General features: G+C 37.8%; 3 protein-coding genes across 5 annotated transcripts; 1 reads left to right on the forward strand and 2 right to left on the reverse strand.

The window, feature by feature from the left end:
* Window positions 1–486: 486 nt before the first annotated feature.
* Window positions 487–3,411, reverse strand: LOC131973027 (E3 ubiquitin-protein ligase TRIM65-like). Its single transcript, XM_059334862.1, has 6 exons — window positions 3,025–3,411; window positions 2,838–2,933; window positions 2,114–2,347; window positions 1,859–2,009; window positions 1,707–1,763; window positions 487–1,306 (listed from the first exon to the last, which is right to left on the reverse strand). Exons 1-6 carry the CDS (start codon window positions 3,409–3,411, stop codon window positions 777–779), a joined length of 1,455 nt encoding a protein of 484 aa, XP_059190845.1. The 3' UTR covers window positions 487–776.
* A 2,061-nt stretch (window positions 3,412–5,472) lies between these two features.
* tmem17 (transmembrane protein 17) lies at window positions 5,473–11,176 on the forward strand. 2 transcript variants are annotated; one of them, XM_059334986.1, is made up of 5 exons: window positions 5,473–5,671; window positions 5,857–5,960; window positions 10,336–10,449; window positions 10,627–10,704; window positions 10,877–11,176. In XM_059334986.1, the coding sequence occupies exons 1-5, from the start codon at window positions 5,557–5,559 to the stop codon at window positions 10,952–10,954; spliced, it is 489 nt and encodes a 162-aa protein (XP_059190969.1). In that variant the 5' UTR covers window positions 5,473–5,556; the 3' UTR covers window positions 10,955–11,176. The 2 variants fall into 2 exon arrangements, with proteins under 2 accessions (XP_059190969.1, XP_059190968.1); XM_059334985.1 differs by having other exon boundaries at window positions 5,483–5,671; window positions 10,561–10,704.
* A 144-nt stretch (window positions 11,177–11,320) lies between these two features.
* agbl2 (AGBL carboxypeptidase 2) lies at window positions 11,321–20,914 on the reverse strand. Of its 2 annotated transcripts, XM_059334963.1 has the most exons (23): window positions 20,850–20,914; window positions 20,403–20,455; window positions 18,915–19,044; window positions 18,289–18,462; window positions 17,991–18,098; window positions 17,317–17,464; window positions 16,947–17,202; window positions 16,371–16,772; window positions 15,891–16,033; window positions 15,203–15,362; window positions 14,855–14,981; window positions 14,675–14,775; window positions 14,395–14,507; window positions 14,200–14,269; window positions 13,960–14,079; window positions 13,796–13,876; window positions 13,604–13,702; window positions 13,318–13,408; window positions 12,640–12,792; window positions 12,512–12,542; window positions 12,184–12,410; window positions 11,949–12,090; window positions 11,321–11,825 (listed from the first exon to the last, which is right to left on the reverse strand). In XM_059334963.1, exons 2-23 carry the CDS (start codon window positions 20,436–20,438, stop codon window positions 11,615–11,617), a joined length of 3,123 nt encoding a protein of 1,040 aa, XP_059190946.1. In that variant the 5' UTR covers window positions 20,439–20,455; window positions 20,850–20,914; the 3' UTR covers window positions 11,321–11,614. The 2 variants fall into 2 exon arrangements, with proteins under 2 accessions (XP_059190946.1, XP_059190947.1); XM_059334964.1 differs by lacking the exons at window positions 20,403–20,455; window positions 20,850–20,914 and adding an exon at window positions 20,078–20,164.
* Window positions 20,915–21,659: the final 745 nt, after the last annotated feature.

Consider the following 21,659-nt stretch of genomic DNA (forward strand, 5'->3'; position numbering starts at 1 on the left):
TAATCATTCATTTATTCATGTTCTATAAAAGGGGGAAGAATGTTAATGGGCTGACTCTAATTGGAAACAGTTCACATTTCTTCCCCTTGTTTATGGCTTTTGTTGAATTGGCCTCAAAGTTCATTAATTCATAAGAGTCTTAATTCTTACCTCCTCAAAGCTGAGGGAACCCCGATCAGGCCACAGAGACATTTCCAGTTGTCAGGATGGATTTTGAAAAGAACTAGGTTCTTTTTCACCTTACAGGGACAGTAATTCACTTTACAATGGCTCGAAAGAAAAAAGAAAACCCCATAAAAAATATGTTGTATTTTTATTTTTATTTCATTAATTTTGTTAAATTGTTTTTTATTGCTTTTATTACAGCAGTAATAGGACTGTGATAAAAACAAAACATTAAGATTGGAATCTTTTCTTGAGCAATTTTTCATGATTTACAGATTATTTTTTAAACACAACCAAAATAAAGCTTTTGTCTTTAGTCCATTAAGCTAAAGCAAAAACACTCCTCTTGATTGATTTGTTTGATTATTAAAAATACAGATTGATTTTGGGCTTGCAGAAGATGATTACATTGTAAATAATGAAAATGAAATAATGAAATCATGTGTTTAAGCACAAAAGCCTTAAAATGAAACAATATCAAATTTGTTGAATTACCTTAAATCAAGCACGCTCAAATATGTAAAACTTTCCATATGTTTATATATCATTCCTACTCTTCTCCTGAATCAGAAATGGAAGGAATTCCTGAAGCTCACATGTTTAACTGTAGCTCAGATGTTGCATATTTTCAGTGTTGAGCCTAAATCAACAGAAAACCCAGGATACAGAGGTTCAGTGAAGGTGGTCCTGATTTGGTGCAACACTTTCAGCGTGTCAGAATCAGAAACACTGTAGAAGCTCAGCGTTCCTTCATCGTATTCGAGGTGTATGCCCACTCTGCGGGAGAGAACCGGAGGAATCTGGCCTTTGTGAAGATTATTGTGCCAAAACGTGCAGCCAGATGAAGTGCAGGTTAATTTCCAGGAGATCTTATTGTGGCCAAAACGGCAATAATTCCCTGAACCCTTTCTTTCAATGCGTTTGTACGACACAGCTAAATCAACACTGCCACCATCCCACTCCACCTCCCAGTAGTGGCTGTACGTAAGCTTGTTTTTGCACAAAGCCTGAGGGTAGACGGTGAATCTGGCAGGGTGATCAGGATGAGCCTGGCTAGTCTCACCCCATGACATCTCTCTGTTTCTGTTTGACAAGCAAAGACATGCAGCTATAGTGTTGGGATCCACCTCCACTGTGGAGTCTGCAGGGAAAGATGAAACACGTGTTTAGCTTATGAAGCGTTCATGTTTGTTGCTGTTGTTTGTGCAAAGTGAATTAACATCATGCTTACCCTTATGTTTGGTCAGATGGTATTTCCTTGATGTTGCATTATCACGCAGTCTTGGCATTTTTAACACTGTGATGGAAAGAGAATAAAGACTGATCATTCTATTGATACAATACAGGAAGTAAACAAACCAGATTTCAGAATAATGATAAACTTTAAAGATCTAAATTCGTCACACTTACCCAGATTTTCTTCAGAATGACTGAATAATTCTTTCTTTCTGTCTGCAGGGAAAGATGAAACACGTGTTTAGCTTATGAAGTGTTCATGTTTGTTGCTAATGTTGTGCAAAGTGAATTAACATCATGCTTACCCTTATGTTTGGTCAGATGGTATTTCCTTGATGTAGTTTTGAGCACTGGCAATGACACTGCAATGAAAAGGAAAAAAACACTCGTGGAGGTTAACAAGCCCAAACTAATGATAAAGTTTAAAGATTTTAACACAATTTTTTAGCACAATTACCTTTATTATTTTCAGAATGACTGAATAATTCTTTCTTTTCTTTGTTGCACATGTTTTTCAGTTTATCTGTCTGTGCAGAGACAAACTCTGTCAGGTCGCGTCGTTCATGTGAGTGTGTGGACTCAGGGAGGTCACCCAGGGCCTGGAAACCCTGCAAAGGCAAACAAATACATTATGTCACAAACAATTTTTTAGCTTAAAAAAAGAGATACAAAATGGTATATAATTACAAACACTTAATTAACATATAATCACCTGCAGAAACTGAATGGGGTCATCTGTTAGTAAAAGCTGATTGCGTTTGTTTTTTTGCCTCGTCAGCTCTAACACTTCACGCTCCAGTTTCTTGAGACGACTGTTGGTCCGGTCCAGTCCAGCTTTCTCTGCACCTCCAATTTTCTCTCTCATCTCAGAGCACTTCTTCTCCACAGAGCGGATGTGTTCCTCACACAGTTGCTCAAAGTCATCGCATGCCTCATATGCAGCGTCCTAATAGGAAACATGCACCAAAACATTTGAACACTTGAAGTAATAATTTTCAAAGTGTAATAGTGGTTTATGACAGTGGTTCTCAGCCTGGGGGTCTGGACCCTTCCAAGAGGTCACAAGATTAATCTTAGGGGTTGCAAGAAGAAAAATTGATTGATTTTTACAGTTTCTAATCATGTCAATCATTTTTGTTATGCAGACCTATGATATGTTGTAAGTAAAATGACTCAGAACAATGAGTAATTTGGGCAGAGCCATGCTTCCTGTTTGCCCTCAGCTAGACCAAAATTTTAAGCCAAAAACATTTTTATATTCTTCCTGCAGCATGGTTTCTTCCTTTCAAATAAAGTCATTTTCTAGCATTTATTTAGATTCAAACATATTTTATAGACTAGAATAGACACACATTCTCTGCAAACTAGGAACTTTATTATCATGTATAAACACTTTGAAAATAAGAAATATGACCTGTTCTTATGGCTGCACTTACTCTTATAGAGTCTGCAGCCTGCTTCAGTTCCGCTATTTTCGCCTTTGAATTCAGCACTCTGTCAGCAATTTCCTGTTGGGTCCAATCCAGTTCAATCTGTTGAAACACAAATCCAGGAGCTTTTTTACACATCCACATTAAAAGTACAGGCAGTAAATGAATTAAGCATGGGGCTGAAGTGGATTACCTGTTTTGCACGCTGTTCTGCTGCCACTGTCACCGTGTCATGGCCTCGGTGCTCCTCCATCCTACACAGCAGGCATATGAACTGCTGATCAGTGCGGCAGAAAATCTCCAGAAGTTTGTCATGACGGACACAGATGCTCTCTTTGATCCTTGAAGAGGCTTGAATCAGATTGTGTTTTTTTAAAGTGTGTTCCTCTCCGGTCCTTGGGGAGAAAGGCTCCCTGCACTGGGGACAGCTGTATCTATCTGTATCTCTCTTTCTTTTATTTGTATCCCAGTAGGCACTGATGCATTTCTTACAATAACTGTGTCCACAAGTGATCCTCACAGGTTCCTTAAGTAAGTCTAAGCAGATGGAGCAGTTGAAAAGTTCCTTACTGCAAGCCATGTTCTCCCGCTCGAACTGAGCGGGACTTCTGAGTGAATGTGATTTTATCATTTTTTCTTCTGTGAAAGGAGTGGCTTATTGGCAGATTATTCTCATTGGCACAGATACTGACTGTGCTGATTGGTCAGTGAGTGTCAGTGTAGAACAATAGTACATAACCCAACTTAATCTGGTCTATCTTTTTTTCAGTTCTGATGAACTGTATGTTTCAGCCCAGCATCAAACTTCAGACAGGCAATTAGCTGAGAGAAAATCTTCAACCCCCAATGAGTATAATTTAAAATGTTCTTTCTTTGGTGCTTTAAGTTGGTAGCAGCAAAAGAGAAAAATGTTGTATGTAGACAGCACAGCATGCTCATAAACCCCGGAAGTGATCAATGTGAAATAAAATTATGTTTGTTTTTTCCGAAACACTTGATGGCCTTGGTGGAAAAGGTCATGAGGGGTAGGATGAAGAATTCATAAGGATATAGGAAACAGTGGCACTAAGAGAATGTGACTGCACTTACACTCGGCTACATAATCATACAACAATGGATGTTAATGTTGTGGGCCAGCTGTCATGAACCACAAGTGTATTGTACACACTATATTAAAGGGGATAAGAAAGGGAGCTCTGATGCACCTATCCTGAGCATTTAGAGAATTGCTCTTATCACGAGCATCACTTAGATACTTCAGGGTCATTTAACCTAGATAGGAACCTTCCTAAGCAAAAAAAGATGCCTTTCCATTAGGTACTTTTCCCCTTAGTGAACTGTTATGGCTGTGGCTTGCACAGTAAAAAAAGATAAACAATAGCTACTCAATAAAATTGAGGCAACAGATTGCACGCAATATTATTAATTAAATTAACTACGTTACAAGTTAAGTTAATAACAACTTAACAGGAAGTGACAATTGTGTCAATTAAATGATTATATTTAATGTGGTCAAAACAAGTTTATGAGAAAAAAATCTCAAATTAACGGTATAAAAAGTTACAAATTTGTGAGAAAAAAATCTCATATTAACGGTGAAAAAAGTTAGAAATTTGTGGGAAAAAAAATCTCAAATTTGTGACCAAAAAATCTCAAATAAATGGTAAAAAAGTTGACGAGATTAAAGTGGCAAATCTACGAGAAAAAAAAAGTGCAGATTTATGAGATTTAAAGTGGTGAAATAAGTGAAATAAGTAGATTCTATCTCAAACATTTTTATATTAAAGTTACTTAAACAACTGCCTCAAAATCAAGGACGCATTCATATTTAATACATTTTATCAAATATATTAAGTAAAATGAAATGAGATGATCCACCCAAGATCTGCCAAAAGTACCTGCCACGGGCAGCTGGGAGAGACTGCAGCGGGAGGACTGGGCCACTTGTGAGTGCTTTGGGACGGCTTCTGCTACTTGTTAAGAAGAGTAGGAACAAGTCTCCCAAAGCCTCCAATAACACCAGAAAAGTTGCAAAAGTTTAAAAGTTTTTGCTAGTTGCTTTTTTGGGAAAAGAGTCACTAAAGGGTTCTGAATAGTTGTTAAGTATATATATTTTTTTTACAAACCTTTAATAGCAATTTCAAAAATCAAATCTCTAACTTCCTAATGAATGTAGAGCCTACTTTTTACTTGTAGAACGATTACCACCAGAAGTTTTTCCATAAACATCTATTTAAACTGATCTATTGGTATAAAAACCTTTAACAATAGTTTACCCCATATATAGCAGTTAGCAGATTTTTTTCTCATATAGCATAAATTAAAAAAAAATCTGTTAACGATTTCTGAATTTGGGCTCCTTGATACGTGTGCTTACTGAAAACAGCCCCTGGTGACAACTTTACATAGCTGTTTTGGGAACATTTCAGCCCAATATCAGTACAAAACATCTCATATGCTTTTCATCATTTCATCATCATTTAGCAGTGTGATATCAGAAGAAACATATCTCGTCTGTGCCTTTATTTTGTGTCACATTTAAACATTTTAAGGGACTAAACGAGGAAACAATTTAGGAATAGAATGAAGCAACAAAGGACACTTTTCACGCGAGATTTCCTTGGTATCCAAGGAAACGACGGCAGCGTACGATATGTTTGCAGTGAGGAAGAGGCTGTCCTCTTTCTCTGGGGATGTTTGTGTTTAACAGGGAGCATTTTACACGATGGAGCTGCCGGACACGATCAGAAAACGTTTAGAAGACTTTTCCCGGAATGTGTTATTTGACCAGAGTCGGTCTCAGCCCTTCACAAAGGAGAACGACACGTTTTTTCCACACGGTAAACTCAGAGTGCACAGCAGCAGCTAACGTTATGAACGAGTTAGCTCTGATGTTAACATAAATAGCTGACAAGCAGCGTTTTGGGCTGTTTGCTGTTTGTCTCTAGCATCATTTCACAGTAGCTGTTGCTTAAAGTAGGTTGTGTGTCCATTCAGTGTGTCTTTTGTTGTTTTTTGTTTTCAGACAAGCGGGTTCTGTCTAGTCTCCACCTCCAGATGTCCCTATACTTTAACATGTGGTTCTTCCCCTGGTGGTGGATCAGTGAAATTGTAATGCTGCACCTCAAGGTAAGCTAATTCTGAGAGAAAGTGAGATACAGTGCAGTGAAGAAACTGGGCTAATGTGAAGTACTGGAAATGTGTTTTTATTATAAATAAGAAAGTATCAGACAGTCCAAAAGGGGGAGCATTCGGGTTCATTATTATTAATACTTAAAAGACGATATAAAGTAAATTTTATATTTCCAAACTAAATTAAATCGTCACCCTGTTAAAATAATCGCCTAACTCATTTTTTTCAAGTTTTGCAGGAAACACAAAAAACGTCACCAAAAGTGTAACACATGACATTTATTGGTATGGGCTTAAATTTGTCTCATTAATACTTGCTAAACACTAAACACACAGGGGGTGATCTACAAATATTTTTGATTTGCACACGTGTTTTGCTATCCACAAATACAAATTTCTAATTTGTAACTTGTATTTTGGTTTTTACAAATACGAGTGTACTTGTAAATATATTGTGTTTTTGTAAATACACAATTTTCCATTTGTAAAAACAAAAAAGCCATTTGTAAAACTGAAAATTCTGCTTGTGAAGTGTGATTCAGCATTTGTGGATCACCAATCACACACACGCATCTCTTTCCTCACTTGCGTATTTTTGAGACGTTCTTGTCGCAGATCCACACAGATCCACAAGCAAGAAGCCCCTGGCTGCAGCCTGCAGATCGGGGCGGAGCTCAACGGACGTTGAGCTGGGTGGAGTCAAATGTAGAGCTGGAGGAGTATGTTAGATTTACTCAACGGCACCACTTATTAATGACAGCGCGAAGCACCGTTCGGTTGTTATTACTGGCCGCATATAAACAAATAAGGAGCATATATATATTTATATTTTTGTTTGTAATGACTCAAGTAAAGAAATGAGGACTATTAGTTTTATATGGAATGACTATTCAGCATTCACAAGTATAGTTAATTTTGACTGACATGACATAAGCAATGATAATGTTATAAAACAGCAGAGAGTTGTATGAAAGCAATTAATGCATGTCCAAAAGCATTTATAATTTGTTGTAAGGAGAAACTGCTAATATGATGAGCACAAATGACTAAATGTTGAGGAGGTTGAACTAGCCTAACTGTTGTGCAAATGTTAATATTGATGTGAGAAATGCATCAAATGACAAATAAGGGAGTTTGAAGCGCCATTAAAACTTTAAAAAGCTGTTGTCATTCCCATTTTCATCATGCCAAAATAGTTTGCATCCTTTTGAAGTCTAATGTCGAGTTTTTTTTGCCTTTAGTGAATTCTAGTAAAATATGGGTCATCGTTTATTTTGATAAATGTTAAAACTTTATCTATCCTAATTTATAATGCTATTATGATGTGTCATTTGTAGCATTTTACTTGTACTAGCAAAATTCTGTCAGACACACTGACAAGGTGAATGTGCTTTGTACATCAGGTTATACCACTTACGTAAGAGATCAAAGACTGAGGTGACTTTAACATCATCTTTATTGAACTGAACACAATTAAAAATCAAAGATAACATATTTAAAAAATAACGTAAATAACTGAATTAAAAATCACAGCAAAACCCCTCTATTAAACAACATAAACCAATAAATTCAAAAATCAAAGCAATACACAACACAGTACAGGCCTAGAAGCCCATGTAGATAAGTATCCAAAACATATGGAATACAATAATGACAAAGTATGAAAAAATATACTGTACATATGATGTAATACAGAATATATGATGGGTATTTAAATATAATACTTAAAAAATATTAATATAAATAATATTTATAAAATATTAAATATCGAGCCACATGCACACATTTACTTACAGTTACTTACAAGTGCATATCCATACAATTAAAAATATATATACAGACAATGGCCCTTTTAATATAATAATACAGAATATATTTTATATTATTTCATATTTGTTTATTATTATTTCATAATTAAACTGTCACATGCATCAAGGAAGCAGGCAGTCCTCTGGTGTTGCTGCTTCTCAAACTGTATCCTCTGACAGAGTCGTATGGAGCTTCACAAGATGGACCAAATGTTTTCATCTACAAAATAAGATAGCATAAATGAAAAATCCAGTCATCACAAACCATTTAGGCTGGCTAAATCACATTGAATCATTGTTGAATGAGACCTGATCATTTCTGTATTATTGCTTCAATATGATCATTCACTGATAGACAGACTGTAGCACAGGATTCAATACAGCCCCATGTTCAGAAACATAACATATTCACCATACAGGTTATGATTCACCATATCAGAACTTTTAAACAATACTTTTACTATACTTTTACCATACTTTAGGCTGTTTATTTTGTTATAGCCTAAATATCTCCTCATCTTTGTGTCTCACAGCAAACCTGTCTCCTACAAATTATGTTTGTATATTACTGTTTAATAATTAGCCTCAGTTGTGTGGTGATAAGGTCATCACTGCCTGGATTATGTTCAGAAACAACACTTTTTTGAGTGAATGAAACTGTAATTTATAGGAGACAGTAGACACCTGAGTACACACACCTGGGCTAACGTTACACACACTATAGTTATCACACAGCATTATTAGCTGCTTTCTTAGCCTGCTCTAGTGATTTTATTAGCCCTTACTAACAGAGAAAAAGAGGATCGTGTAGATAAAGTATAAGCACGTACCATCAGTCATCTCTTTAACTAGGTCACGTCTTCTCACGTCTCCTCCGGTAAACAGCAGCTAACAGGCGCCGCTGTTGTGAAGTTTGCGGCTCCACTTGTACTCCCGAGCTATCACAGTCTCTTTAACATCGTCCTCGTTGAGATAACTACAGTCAGAGACATTGTATGCTACCATCGGCTCCTCCATGAGCGCAATATCTTCCTCCTCATCTTCCCCCAACTCACTCTCTCCGGCATTATCTTGGCTAACGTTAGCCGGACCGTCCGCGTCCTAGTCGGAGGTCCGGCTGTCTCTCTCTCGTCTCATCACCTACCGGTGCGGTGAAATAGTCCATAATTAACTCTGTCCAGTTATCATCACCTCTATCTCTGATTAAATTGAAAAGTTTTGCAATGTTCTCCTCACATTAATCCACCGGAGCTAAACGACTGAAGTTCCACTGCTTTTGACTCCACCCAGCTCAACGTTTGACTCCACCCACCTCAACGTCCGTTGAGCTCCGCCCTGATCTGCAGGCTGCAGCCAGGGGCTTTGCTTGTGGATCTGTGTGGATCTGCGACAAGAACGTCTCAAAAATAGGCAAGTGAGGAAAGAGATGCGTGTGTGTGATTGGTGATCCACAAATGCTGAATCACACTTCACAAGCAGAATTTTCAGTTTTACAAATGGCTTTTTTGTTTTTACAAATGGAAAATTGTGTATTTACAAAAACACAATATATTTACAAGTACACTCGTATTTGTAAAAACCAAAATACAAGTTACAAATTAGAAATTTGTATTTGTGGATAGCAAAACACGTGTGCAAATCAAAAATATTTGTAGATCACCCCCTGTGTGTTTACAAGTATTAATGAGACAAATTTAAGCCCATATATTGGTCATTTCACTCAAAAAATTGTAACAAAGGATGGCTATTGGCATAGTAATAACACTGTGTGTAAATTATGTAACTTAAGTGAAATAAATGACTTGGGCAATTTTTTGAACATGCCTTTGTGATTTAAGCAAGATATGGTAACACTTTATTTTGAAGGTGTCTACATCAGAGTCACACAAGACTGTCAGAAACATGACATGACAAGTATCATGAGCATTAATGTTACTTCAAAGTGTCATTAATGTTCATGACACATCCCATGTCATGTTTATGTCACTCTTATGTAGACACTTTCAAAATAAAGTGTTAACATATCTTGCTTGAGTCACAAAGGCATGTTAAAAAATTGCCTAAGTCACATTTCATTTTGACGTAGGAATAATAAATCCGCTTATGTCACACACTTGACATAGGCCATTATCTTAAAGGGGATTTTATCATAGGTGGCCGGCGTCATTAGGACATGATTTAGGCAAAAAAAACAATTTTGACAAAAAATGACTTAGGCAATTATTTTTTAACAGTGTGACGAAATACAGAATGAACTCTCATCACACACCTCACATTGTTGCTGATTCTATGCTGAGGCAGGTGTGACTCGATTTTTAAAATTTGATCTTTTGAAGTATCTTTGACTTTGACGATCAAAATAAAAGCTGATTTATGACATTAGAATAAGCAACAAAGTGAACAAATTATCCTGAAAGTTTTATACATGTAATAAGTTATTGTTACGGTCAGTTGGTCTGGTTGTTATTTTTACAGGCATTTATTTTAATTGGCAGCCCATTTGAATTGAACATTAATTCCACTTTAGTTAATTTAACTGCATTGTGTAATTGTGTTTCTACCAGTATCCTGCCTTGGCAGACCACTACAAGTTCATCCTTGTCACTGTTCTCGTCGTGATGACTGTAATTGAGGCTCTTAGACTCTATCTCGGTTATGCTGGAAACCTGCAAGAAAAGGTGGTGCATCATTACACAAACAGAATGGTACACTTGAAATAGAATGAGTCAAACCACAGTAAGAGTACAAGGCAGAAATTTTAATTCATGTAATGTTTGTGTTTGTGTAAGGTTCCGGAGTTGGCTGGATTTTGGCTGCTAAGCATCCTACTACAACTTCCATTGATTCTGTTTCAGCTCTTCAATGAAGCTATTCTCATACAGCCACTAGAGAGGGGTGTTCACATAGTTCTCGCCATATTTATACTCACACAGGTAGGATAACATGCCTTTTAAAAACTACAATTTACTAATTCTACCATTGCCAATCAGCATATACATTACAGTAATACGTTATAATTTGTTACATTGTGTGATTTTCTAGATGTAATCATTTGGTGATTATTTATTTAATTAATTAAACTGTTTTCATTCCTGAATGAACCAGTCCCTGTCTGGTTTTGTGGCACTTCGAGACATGGTCAACCACACACGGAGCCAATTTAATCTCCGACAGTTTGACTGAATTCTGAGGCTCTGACGTCCCCGCCACATCTGCCACACCAGGACATATCTTCACTTCACACCTCCCAGACTCACAATAAACTTGTACAATACAAAAATGTTTTGTATTACGTGTAGCACGTGGGATATTTTCTTCCCATGATTGAGTATTAAAGAGCAAAACAAGAAAATATTTATTTTTATATTTTAGTCAAATGATATTCGATAGGAATGTATTTTTTGTTTTTGTAGTGTTGCAACAAATAAAGTCTTTAAAACACAGTCTGTGTATCTTTTATTAGGCAGCTAATTTAACACATTATAGACTTGCTGTACTAAAAGAATTGAAGCATGAAGGTTTGTCAACCTAAAGTCTTGCCTGTATCAATGTCAGACATATCAGCACTGCAGAAAACAGACTGCAGGAACTTTGTTAACATTATGGTGTTTTTATTGAGTTGATATCAATTTTATCAAAATTAAAAAGGGGCCTTTCATTAAACAATAAACAAAGATGACCTTTCTTTTTATCTGTTTGACACAAGTTTGTCCTTCATCATGATATCTGTATGAAAAAGATCATAAACAGAGCAATTTTATCCCAGCATATCTGAGGTTCACATCACCGGCCAGACAATAGAGAGAATATTAATCTGCAGTTGCTGATTATAAATATTACACCCTACAGTGGGGCAGACTGTGGTGACCTTGTGAGCATCGCCGTACTGTTTTGTCTTCCTCTGCCAGAGTGATAGTGTCCGATGTCCTTAGCCTGAAGCCTACCAAGGTTGTCACTCTGTGGACGTGGAAGTTCCATCTTCATGAGACTGAAAGGCTTTGACACCGGGGATAAAACACCCATGTGCCTTTTGTCCAAAGTTTCTTTGCATTGTCTGAGAAAATTGAAAAAGAATGGAGAGCACAGAAAACATTTGAAAGACCATAGAAAAAGGTAAAACACACATCTTACAGGCATATTTACAGACAGTGCTCAAGAAGATCAAAAGTAAATTTACTGTTTTCCCCTTGGGTCTGTGTCCCTCAGAACAGGAACAAATAAGTTGCTGCGTGATTTAGTTTCTTTCCCGGGGATGTCAGGGCTGATGTCTCTCTGGTTCTGCTCTCCAAATGGCATACATCTCAGCGGCAACAAACACACTGAATAAATGACGATCAGATATTAAAGAGGTGCGGTTAGCGAACAGCAATGAAAAAAGTATGATTTTCTTAATGAGTTATATCATATGAAACCTTCTGAGGACTCTTCTTTCTGTTCCTCATTCTGCCGTTTGGTCTTGTTTATGTCTCTGTGAGCAATGGAGGTATCCTCAGGCAAAAAGTAACGTTCTGAGACCTGTAAAGAGTTTCTGTCTCTAAAAATATGCCGGGAGTTCAACTTGTCAGTGGTGAAAGTTGACAGCAAGCGCTTTGTTGGACCTATGTCTGGGCCCATCCTGATGCACATTGTTGAGGGAGACCTGACAGAGAAGAGACAGAACACTTCATGAATCTGAAAGTTCCTCAGCATGTCGTCATCTACTGCCAGTTTACAAGGATACAATGTCTCTGAAAGACTTACCTGTTGGGCGCTGTAAGGGAAGGAGGCAGCCCTGAAAGACAGATGAGTGAGAAAAAGAGCAGGCTTGGATTCACTGAGAGATGTTTACGCTTTTTAAAATTGGCCTTGAATTACTGTGCATAACAAACCTCTGTAGACTTTAAAGGAGACACTGGATTGCTGGGGGCAGCGATGCTGTTGCTGGTTTGAATGTATGAAATTTGGAGAAGGTGGAAGGAGAGCGCTCAGGTGCAGCAGCTGAGAAGAGCATCTCCACTGTCCGGAATACATCCCCAGGTCATCTATTAAAGTAAGTCAAACCTTTTCTTAATGCACTGATGTGTCCAAATACATCTGCATATATATATTGGACAATTAAATAATAAAAACATACTTCATAAGTCTCTTCCAAAATGTACTACTACTTCATAATTGAACATGATTAACCCCTTTCAAAAAGCTGCTCTGATGTCCTCAGAGGACTGCAGGTCTTTGTCAAAAAATGCCTCAAAAAATAAAAATTGAATCAACTTTTAAAAAACAAAAACAAAACAGAATGCAGTGATTTATAAATAATTTGTGACCTACTGAAACTTTTGTTTTTTGTAAACATATACTCATTCTGAATTTGATGCATTCTGTTTTTATTTGTTTTACACAGTGTCAACTTTTTTTTGGAATCAGGGTATATTATTCACATTCACTTTTTTTAATCTTTTAACCAGAACCATCCGTTCAGGTCATATATACCAAATACTCTTTAAAGTTTAGAATTGTTTTTTTGTTTGAGGATGTGAGAAAGGCTGATAATTAAAAATAAACGTTACCTGTGTGAGGTGACACAGCTGTGTCTGTGCTGAGATGTGAACAAGCTTTTATCCTATGATGTGGGCATGCAGCTTTCATGTTTCTGTCATCCTAAAACAATGGGAAAAAAAGAAGAAAAAGCCAGAAACCAAGTCAAAATTACATTTATATTGATAAAACATGATGTGAGTATGTTAAGTGAATCATGACTGGTCAGTAAGGTGCTGATAATTTAATTTTTAACAGTTGGAGAGGACAAGCGATGTTATGAGAGAACTTAATCCAGATCATCTGGGTCATTTTTACCTTGACAGGCTCGCAGCCCTGCCACAGAGTCACCTGACTGACCTCCCCAGCGTGAGTGGTGGGAGGAGGGATCACAGCTCTTCTTAACAGGCCATTTACCTTCACAAAGAAAGAAATATTGAAAGGAACAGCTCAGGAAGTCTGGCTGACTCTGCTCCTCCTAAATGTATTCATTCGCGTTCTACTTCACACCTGCCATTTTTTCCTGTATCTTCCGACAGGCCTCTCTTGGATGCTCTCTGTAACTGTGACCTCATGGGACAGACTGGACTCCTGCAAAGACCGTCTTGATTAAAGTCAGTAACAGGTAACCAGACAAGGGCGTGCAGAAATGAATGGGTCCTTTAGTTTCTTACTATATTTTTTATGCTGCTTTGCAGGACCTTTGGCTGTGAGTTATTTACTCTGTCTGGTCGCAGCCTGTTCCTCTCTTTACAACTCTTCAAACGTTTATTTTTTTTCTTGACTGGAGTTTGCTGGTACAAGAGAAGTCATGATTCAAAAAGTGATGCAAATGTCATATAAACCTAACAACATCAGTAAAGTGGTTGCATTAAAACTCATTTCCACTGGAAAGTAGATATATATCAGTGTACCTCTGTTTGTGGCTGGTTCAGCAAATGAACTGGGAGTCCGTCTGAATCTGAACTATTTGAACCACTGGTGCTGTGAAAGCAAACAAGAAATATTCCCATTCAAGCTGAAAAGGAGCACATTTTATACGTATGCCATATTGCACAAGTGTGGCTTCCATGTGTATTTAAGATAATAATAATAAATGACTATATCACCTGGTTTCCAGGTCAGACACAGAGAAGTTACAGTCAATGCCCAAATCTTTGCCCAGCCTCTCTGTGACCTCCTTTCTCAACAGCGCTGCCAGCTCTGTCAGACAGTAAGTGGTCTGAAGTAAAAAGCACAGCAGAAAGATACAACAGTTACACACACTGACACACAATGTCCACTTTTAAATACCAGAATTACAAAGTTCAAAGCTTTTTTAAAGTATATTGTGGTGCATATAATTGAACATTTCTATATAACTTGTAGACATGCTGCTTCATCTCTCACCTTTGTTGGATCTGGGTCACAGTAGTCCAGCAGTGTGTCACAAAAGTAAAAGCCCAGGGACTTCAGGTCTCGCGTAGTAAAATGTGTTCCTCTCCTGTCGCCTAATGTTCAAACACATGATAGATCCTTATGCGAGCATACACACAAACACAAACACACATTTTGAAAGTATAAACTCACCCAGAGTGGATCCTCCAAAGGTGGCCTCCATAGTGTAGCTGTTTTTGACGCCAAGTCTCCACATGGCGATACGTCCTGTTCCCTCTTTGCTCTTCTGCACCCGAAACTTACAGCTCTTAAAGGAGAACTTATGAAGACAGTGGTTTAGATGTTTTAGTTGAAATGCTGAGCATGCACAGATGAATATAAGAGACACTCCTTCGGCAACATGGTGCATTTGAAGTGTTGTGAAGAGTGGTGTTGCATGTAACAGACTGGTGACTGTTGAATTAGCTTAATGTCATGATGTAAATAACAGCTGTATGTTACTCAAATTTAATATATTTTTTTCAAAAACAGTGACTTTACCTTGTTACTGGCATTCTTGCTCATCATCAGTGGGAAGACTCTCTCATGAAGCTTCAGCGAAGCATCACCTCGGTTGTTACAGCCATACATGAAGACATTGTTTTTACGGTTGTGGCCATGAAAGTCACAGTAAAGAATGACATCCGTCTCAGCCAATAACCTGAGGAAAATATATCATAACAGATAGTGGTTTGTGGTGGATACAGTTTGGATCATGTTTGGGGAGCCACTTTGAAAGTGCAAAACTTGCAAATACAAACTAAATAACACAATCTGTATTCATTGAAAGAAGATGTACAAAGAGTTTTAATTTTTTCTTTTGTTTGTTAAATTCTGTTCTGTTCATTCTATCTCACATTTTTACCATAGACTGTATTACTCAGGTACTAATCTGGGACTACAGTCCTGCTGCCAAGAACACAAACTGGTTGCTATCTGACAAAATGTGGAAGAAGTAATAATTCTCTGTTCCACATATGCTTAAAATGAATTAAAAAAAAGACTATTAACATATGACCAGAACACACTTAATGTACTGGATAAACAGCAAATTAATGATTCCATACATATAGAAAGACAAATGAAAACACTAAATTGCTGAATTCTTTCTAAATTGCAAAATATACATGAAATAAAAGCTCTTTGTTGTGTACTATGTGTTGATGTGCATGTTTGTGTTCTCTCACACCTTTCCACCATGTTTCGGGTGTGCCACACACAGGGGAAGGAATCCCTGAGCAATGTCTTGTAGTTTCTGTTGAGGTCCCTGCCTGCCAGAGAGCAGCGGTAATTGCCCACTACCACACCATCTGGGTTAAGCATGGGCACCACCTGCAGCACCACAAATCCAAATAAGAAGAAACCAGTGCTTGATAGAAGTATTACAACATATTAAAACATATAATAAAAGCAGTGTCATCATTGTACTCACTCACTGTCAGCTTTATAAATTACCATTTAGACACATCACAGATGACTATAATACTAAAGCAATAAAAATTATAGATTGGGTTGGGAATTCGGTTGTCACAGCAGTCCGGTATTCAAGTACAATAAAATACAATAGAATAAAATACTGAGGTAGCATAAATAAAAACAACAATAGAAAAAAACACAGAATAGAATTATAATGAGACAGAAATGAGATCATGAGCTTGAGTTCCCTCACCTTAAAAACAAAAGTGTCCCTGAGGAGCTGAGCATCCTCTGTGTCCCCGAGCAGAAAGTCCAGGAACCCCTCCATCATCCAGGACCCGTTGGTTTCCCCAGGGTGCACTCGGGCCGTCACCACGACAGCCTTTTTGGTCCTGCCCTCCAGCCCGCTGACACCCCTTGATGTTATCGTCATCACATACACGGCATTCCCTGCAAGGCTGTGGCACAGCACCCGCAGTGTACAGTATGATGCAACTGCTGGGTTAGAGGAAATGCGCCTGAGGTAGCGCTGCAGGTGGGAATAGGTGTAGGGGTAGCAGTGGGCCAGGTAGCAAGTGTCTGAGTCGTAAGGGAACTGGAGAGTCCAAGTGAGTGAGTACAGGGCGATTGGGTCGCCGTTGTTGTCCTTTGTATTCTAATAGAGACAGAGATAATGGTTTTAAAAAGAGGTTTTGCTTTTCATCCTATAATCACATACAGTAAAAATGACAGCTGCTGGAAAAGCAGTAAACAGGCTTGTAAACAGTTACTGACAAAACTTTCGTTTAGTTTTTTTAGTTCTCCAGGTAAAATCAGAAAGTTCATCTACCTGACTGCAGTTGCGGTAGTATCTGATGTTGGAGCCAGTGCGTTGCCATCCAACACCTTTCTCAATGGCAGCCCTCTCAGAGTAGATGAGGGGTCTCATACCCAGAGAATACAGGCTGCTGCTCTTCATTAAGTTGATGATAGTGAAGCGGTAGCTCACTCCAGCCTTCATGTTCCGGACCCTGAAGTAAAACCACTGTGTGTGCTTTCTGGTGTACAAGTCTGTGCGCAGAGTGAGCTCATAATCATAAACACCACTGAGCAGGGAAGAAGTATGGGGGGAGACAGAGAGAGAGTCAGAGGGAGCCAAAGTAAGAACTAATAAGGATGAAAATATATCTGGAAATCTCTGAAAAAATGCAGAGACTCACACTTGCACAGCCTTCTGAAGGTTCCCACTCTCAAAGCGTGACTCAAACTCAAGTGTGAAGTCGGTCTGATTGTCATAAGGAGTGGCGCTCTTAATGGGTCCCCTGCTTCCACCAACACGGGAGCAGGTAAAGTAGGGACGCTTAGCAGCTAAAAAAAAACACAGAAGAATGAATATCAAAAGCTGTGCACAAGTCTGAAAAAAGACTGTCAACATCTGAAGTCAACACCAGAACACATGCCATTACATGTGCCAGATTCACCCTCCTTGTCCCTCCTACTGCCCTCTTTTTTTTTTTTTTTTACATCAATGATCTTTCCCATCCTGTGCAAGAGTAAAACATGTTGTGTGTTTCACATTTACTGAACCAGGGCTGCATATAAACGATTTTATTTTTTTTTCAGTGTGCACACAGAACAGAAAGCTAGAAGAGATTCACTGAATTTGAGAAGTGCATTGGATCACACTTGCAGACTCCACCTTTAAAACTTTGGACTTGAATTGATTTTCAGAGAGCACTAGAGGGGTATATTATGTTTATGTAGAACAAGATTCATTGTTAATGTTTACACTTCTTCCTATGATATTCTGAATTTGTTGACAACACTGTGATGACATAATGCACCATGTAACTGGTGGTACAACAACAATCATGCCTCTGGTGTCATAAGTTACCGTGGTCAATGCAGTACACCACTTTCCCCCTCTCCTCTCCTGCTGGCATGGGGGTCCTCTCATGTCCTGTGGGCTGGTAGAAAGGCTCTGGCTCTGGGGGGTCCCACTCTACAACACACACTCGCTTGATGTCATTATGTGTCAACAGTAACAGCAAAAGAGCATGTAAATTTTGACATTAATTTATTTAAATTTCGTTACTTCTTTACTGAAGAAGCTTCTCACTTATTAACACCTTTGTGCATATCGGTAACAGGCTTAGTAACATACTTATTCCAAAACAAGTTAAAAAAATTACCTATATGATGGATGATGTCGGTGATGACCTCACACTCTATGGGCCAACGGGGGCACAAGATAGATGGGAAGTTCACCAAGTCCAGTGGTGCCCTGAGACTTAAAATAGGCCGGCCACCATCAAAGTCTATGAGCAGCTGCTTCGTCCGCAGAGTCTGACTTAGGTTTATAGATACTGAGTGGAGACATGAATCACATGTTCACTAACTGGTCTTTCATGCTCCTGTTATTGCACTGGTGCACTATGGATATACATTTTTCATCAGGTCTGCCCCTTTACCTCACCTGTCCAAACAAGCTAGTTAATTTAAGAAGGGATTATGCTGCACCTGATTGCTTTAATTATCTCAGTCACAAAGGAGCTTGTTTAATATATAATGATATAGCATTAGGGAGGAGTACTGACCAAATCTCATTACCAAAACAAAAAGCTAAGCCTGTACATGACAATCAGCAGTGCAATTCCCACTATACATCAAGCATGCAACAGTGGAGTTAGAGGTTGAACAGCAATAGGTTGATAGATATTTGTGCTGAAGTTACATTAACAATTTTACATTCAACAGTTTGGCATACAAGACACATGCATATGTATATCAAAATGCAGCTTATGTGAAAATAGCTTACACTGTCTCCTCCCTGCTAATTCGTCCTCGTCTTCCTCAGTGTTGGAGTCATTGTTGTCTGATTTGTCCAACTGGTGGGTATTCCACCAATTCCTGATAGCGGAAACAGCCATGGTTGAAGTTTTCTCTGCCTAATTGGAAAAAATGTAAATAATTTATGTTGTATCCTTAAAACCAGACAGAGTCAGAAGTGACTTGTCTAAGCCTCTGTATGAAACCAGACTTAGAATCAGGGTAGTGCAAATATGAGTCAAGTTATCATCATGAACCAATATAGATTTTGAAGCAGATTCCATTTTAGTCTTGTCAGCCATAACAAATTAGAGTCTTATTACAAATGCTAGTAATTGAGCAGATTAAGCTTTCCAGTAGTTATGGTACAATCTCTCTACAGGATGTTAATTTTAAAGTTAGTTAGTAGTTTTGCAGGAAACTCAAAAAACTTCACCAAAAGTGTAACATATGACATTTATTGATCATTTCACCCAAAAAGGATGTACCAAAGGATGACATAAACATGACATGGGATGTGTCATGAACATTAATGACACTTTGAAGTAACATTAATGCTCATGATACTTGTCATGTCATGTTTATGTCACTCTTATGTATACACCTTCAAAATAAAGTGTTACCATATCTTGCTTAAGTCACAAAGGCATGCTCAAAAAATTGCGTCAGTCATTTATTTATCTTAAGTTACATAATTTACACACAGTGTTATTACTATGCCAATAGCCATCCTTTGTTACATACTGTTTGAGTGAAATGATCAATAAATGTCATATGTTACACTTTTGGTGAAGTTTTTGTGTTTCCTGCAAAACTTGAAAAAATGAGTTAGGCGATTATTTTAACAGGGTGACGATTTAATTCAGTTTGGAAATATAAAATTTACTTAATGTGTCTACATAAGAGTCACACAAGCCTGTCAGAAACATGACATGACAAGTATCATGAGCATTAATGTTACTTCAAAGTGTCATTAATGTTCATGACACATCCTGTGTCATGTTAATGACACGCTCATGTCACTCTTATGTAGACACCTTAGAGTTGTCTATATAACATAAGACACCAACATTAGTGTCAACAATAAAACACTGATAAACTAAACTGACAACTAAACAATCTCCCTCTAGCTCTTCTTTGCTGGGTTCTTACCTGATGCCTATGAATGTGGCAAATTGTCAAAGAAGTGATCTTAAAAGGGGTAAAATCACATGATCTGATCAACTGAGGATGTAGGCGATTTTAACATAGGTGGCCGGCGTCATGAGGGGATGATTTAGGATAAAAACAACAACAACAAAAAACAATTTTGACAAAAAATGACTTAGGCGATTATTTTAACTGTATCTAAGTTTATCTACCATTAAACATGTCTGAACATATCTGAACTTGAAAGGGGAGAAAACACTTAATAATATGTAGATAGTGTGAAATAATGCTGATATTTATAGCTTAATTGCAGAGGAAGAAAACTCACACGAGAGGAGTTGAAGGTGGAATTCCTCAAAGGCATCTAGGGCTGCCTCTCTTCTGAGAGGAAAATGCCAGTGAAAGTCCTTCTTTTCCCATTCAGTAACAGCTATAACGTTTCCTTCATAAGGTAAACTAGTGTAACTACAAGTTTACCCATTAGCTTACTCTAACAGCAGAAGCCTACACTTGTCCTTCTTCAGCACATGGCCGGTCAAGCTTCCTGGTATTTCTGCATGACTTCAGCAGGTCAATCCAGGTGTATATCACCTTTTGGTATGGCTCGGTTGCCAATAATATATTCACGAATCATGGCTGGTTTTCTGCCGTGTTGCTAGCAATTAGCACTTAGCCTCTTCAATTGGTTATAAACTTAGCGTTGCTGCTACAGAGCCGCTCTCAAATTATACAACGATAGTTTGTACAACATGTATCATTTCCGACAGCAACTTACCTCGCTTACATTTCAGTTGGTGCTATTCTACCAAAACTTTTAAGAGAAAAGCGAAAAGCAAACTTGGCGGGTACCAGTGGAAGAATATTTCATGCAGTAAGTGATGTTGCCAAGCAACCCATCGTCTCGACAACACAGTGGTTGCCATGGAGACGTTTATTTGTTTGTTTTTTGTGTATGTAATCCAATTATGAGATATATTCTCATTATAATTTTGTTCTTTTACAAAGCCGAAATTGGGTTCTTTACCTACGCCTTTTCAAAAGTGAAATTCAAGCACTTTTCGAGCATTTCTAATGTTTTTCTGCACTATAAAACAATGGTAAATTCCAAAATTTTAATACAGTAGTAACCGTATACAACCCCATTTTTCGGGTCGGGACACTATGAAAAACGTAAACAAAAAAATAGAGTGTACCAAATTCAGAATTAACCACTTTGAGCATTAGATACCTTACTATAGGCATATCCAATTGGCTATTGTTCACAAATGATCTGATCATAGCAATATTACACTTTTCAGACCATTTCAACTTTTGGGGAATTTGGATTGTATAGAACATGTAGAGTATTAGCCCATTAAATTAGACGTCACTGTGCTATAAACAACAGAAATAAGTTTCATGGCAGCATCCTACAAAAGGGTGAATTAAAGGAAAACACAAAAAAGTTTCATGTTTTAAAAGTTGTCAGCTGTTTGTAAGTATACCTGGCATCCTGCATGACCTAAATTTCTAGCATTTTATTCAAGATCCAAGCATTCCCCAAATTGTAATTAAAATAATAGCATAAATGACAAACAAAACCAAA

The sequence above is a fragment of the Centropristis striata genome, chromosome 6, assembly GCF_030273125.1.
Source record: "Centropristis striata isolate RG_2023a ecotype Rhode Island chromosome 6, C.striata_1.0, whole genome shotgun sequence".
Taxonomy (NCBI): Eukaryota; Metazoa; Chordata; class Actinopteri; order Perciformes; family Serranidae; genus Centropristis; species Centropristis striata.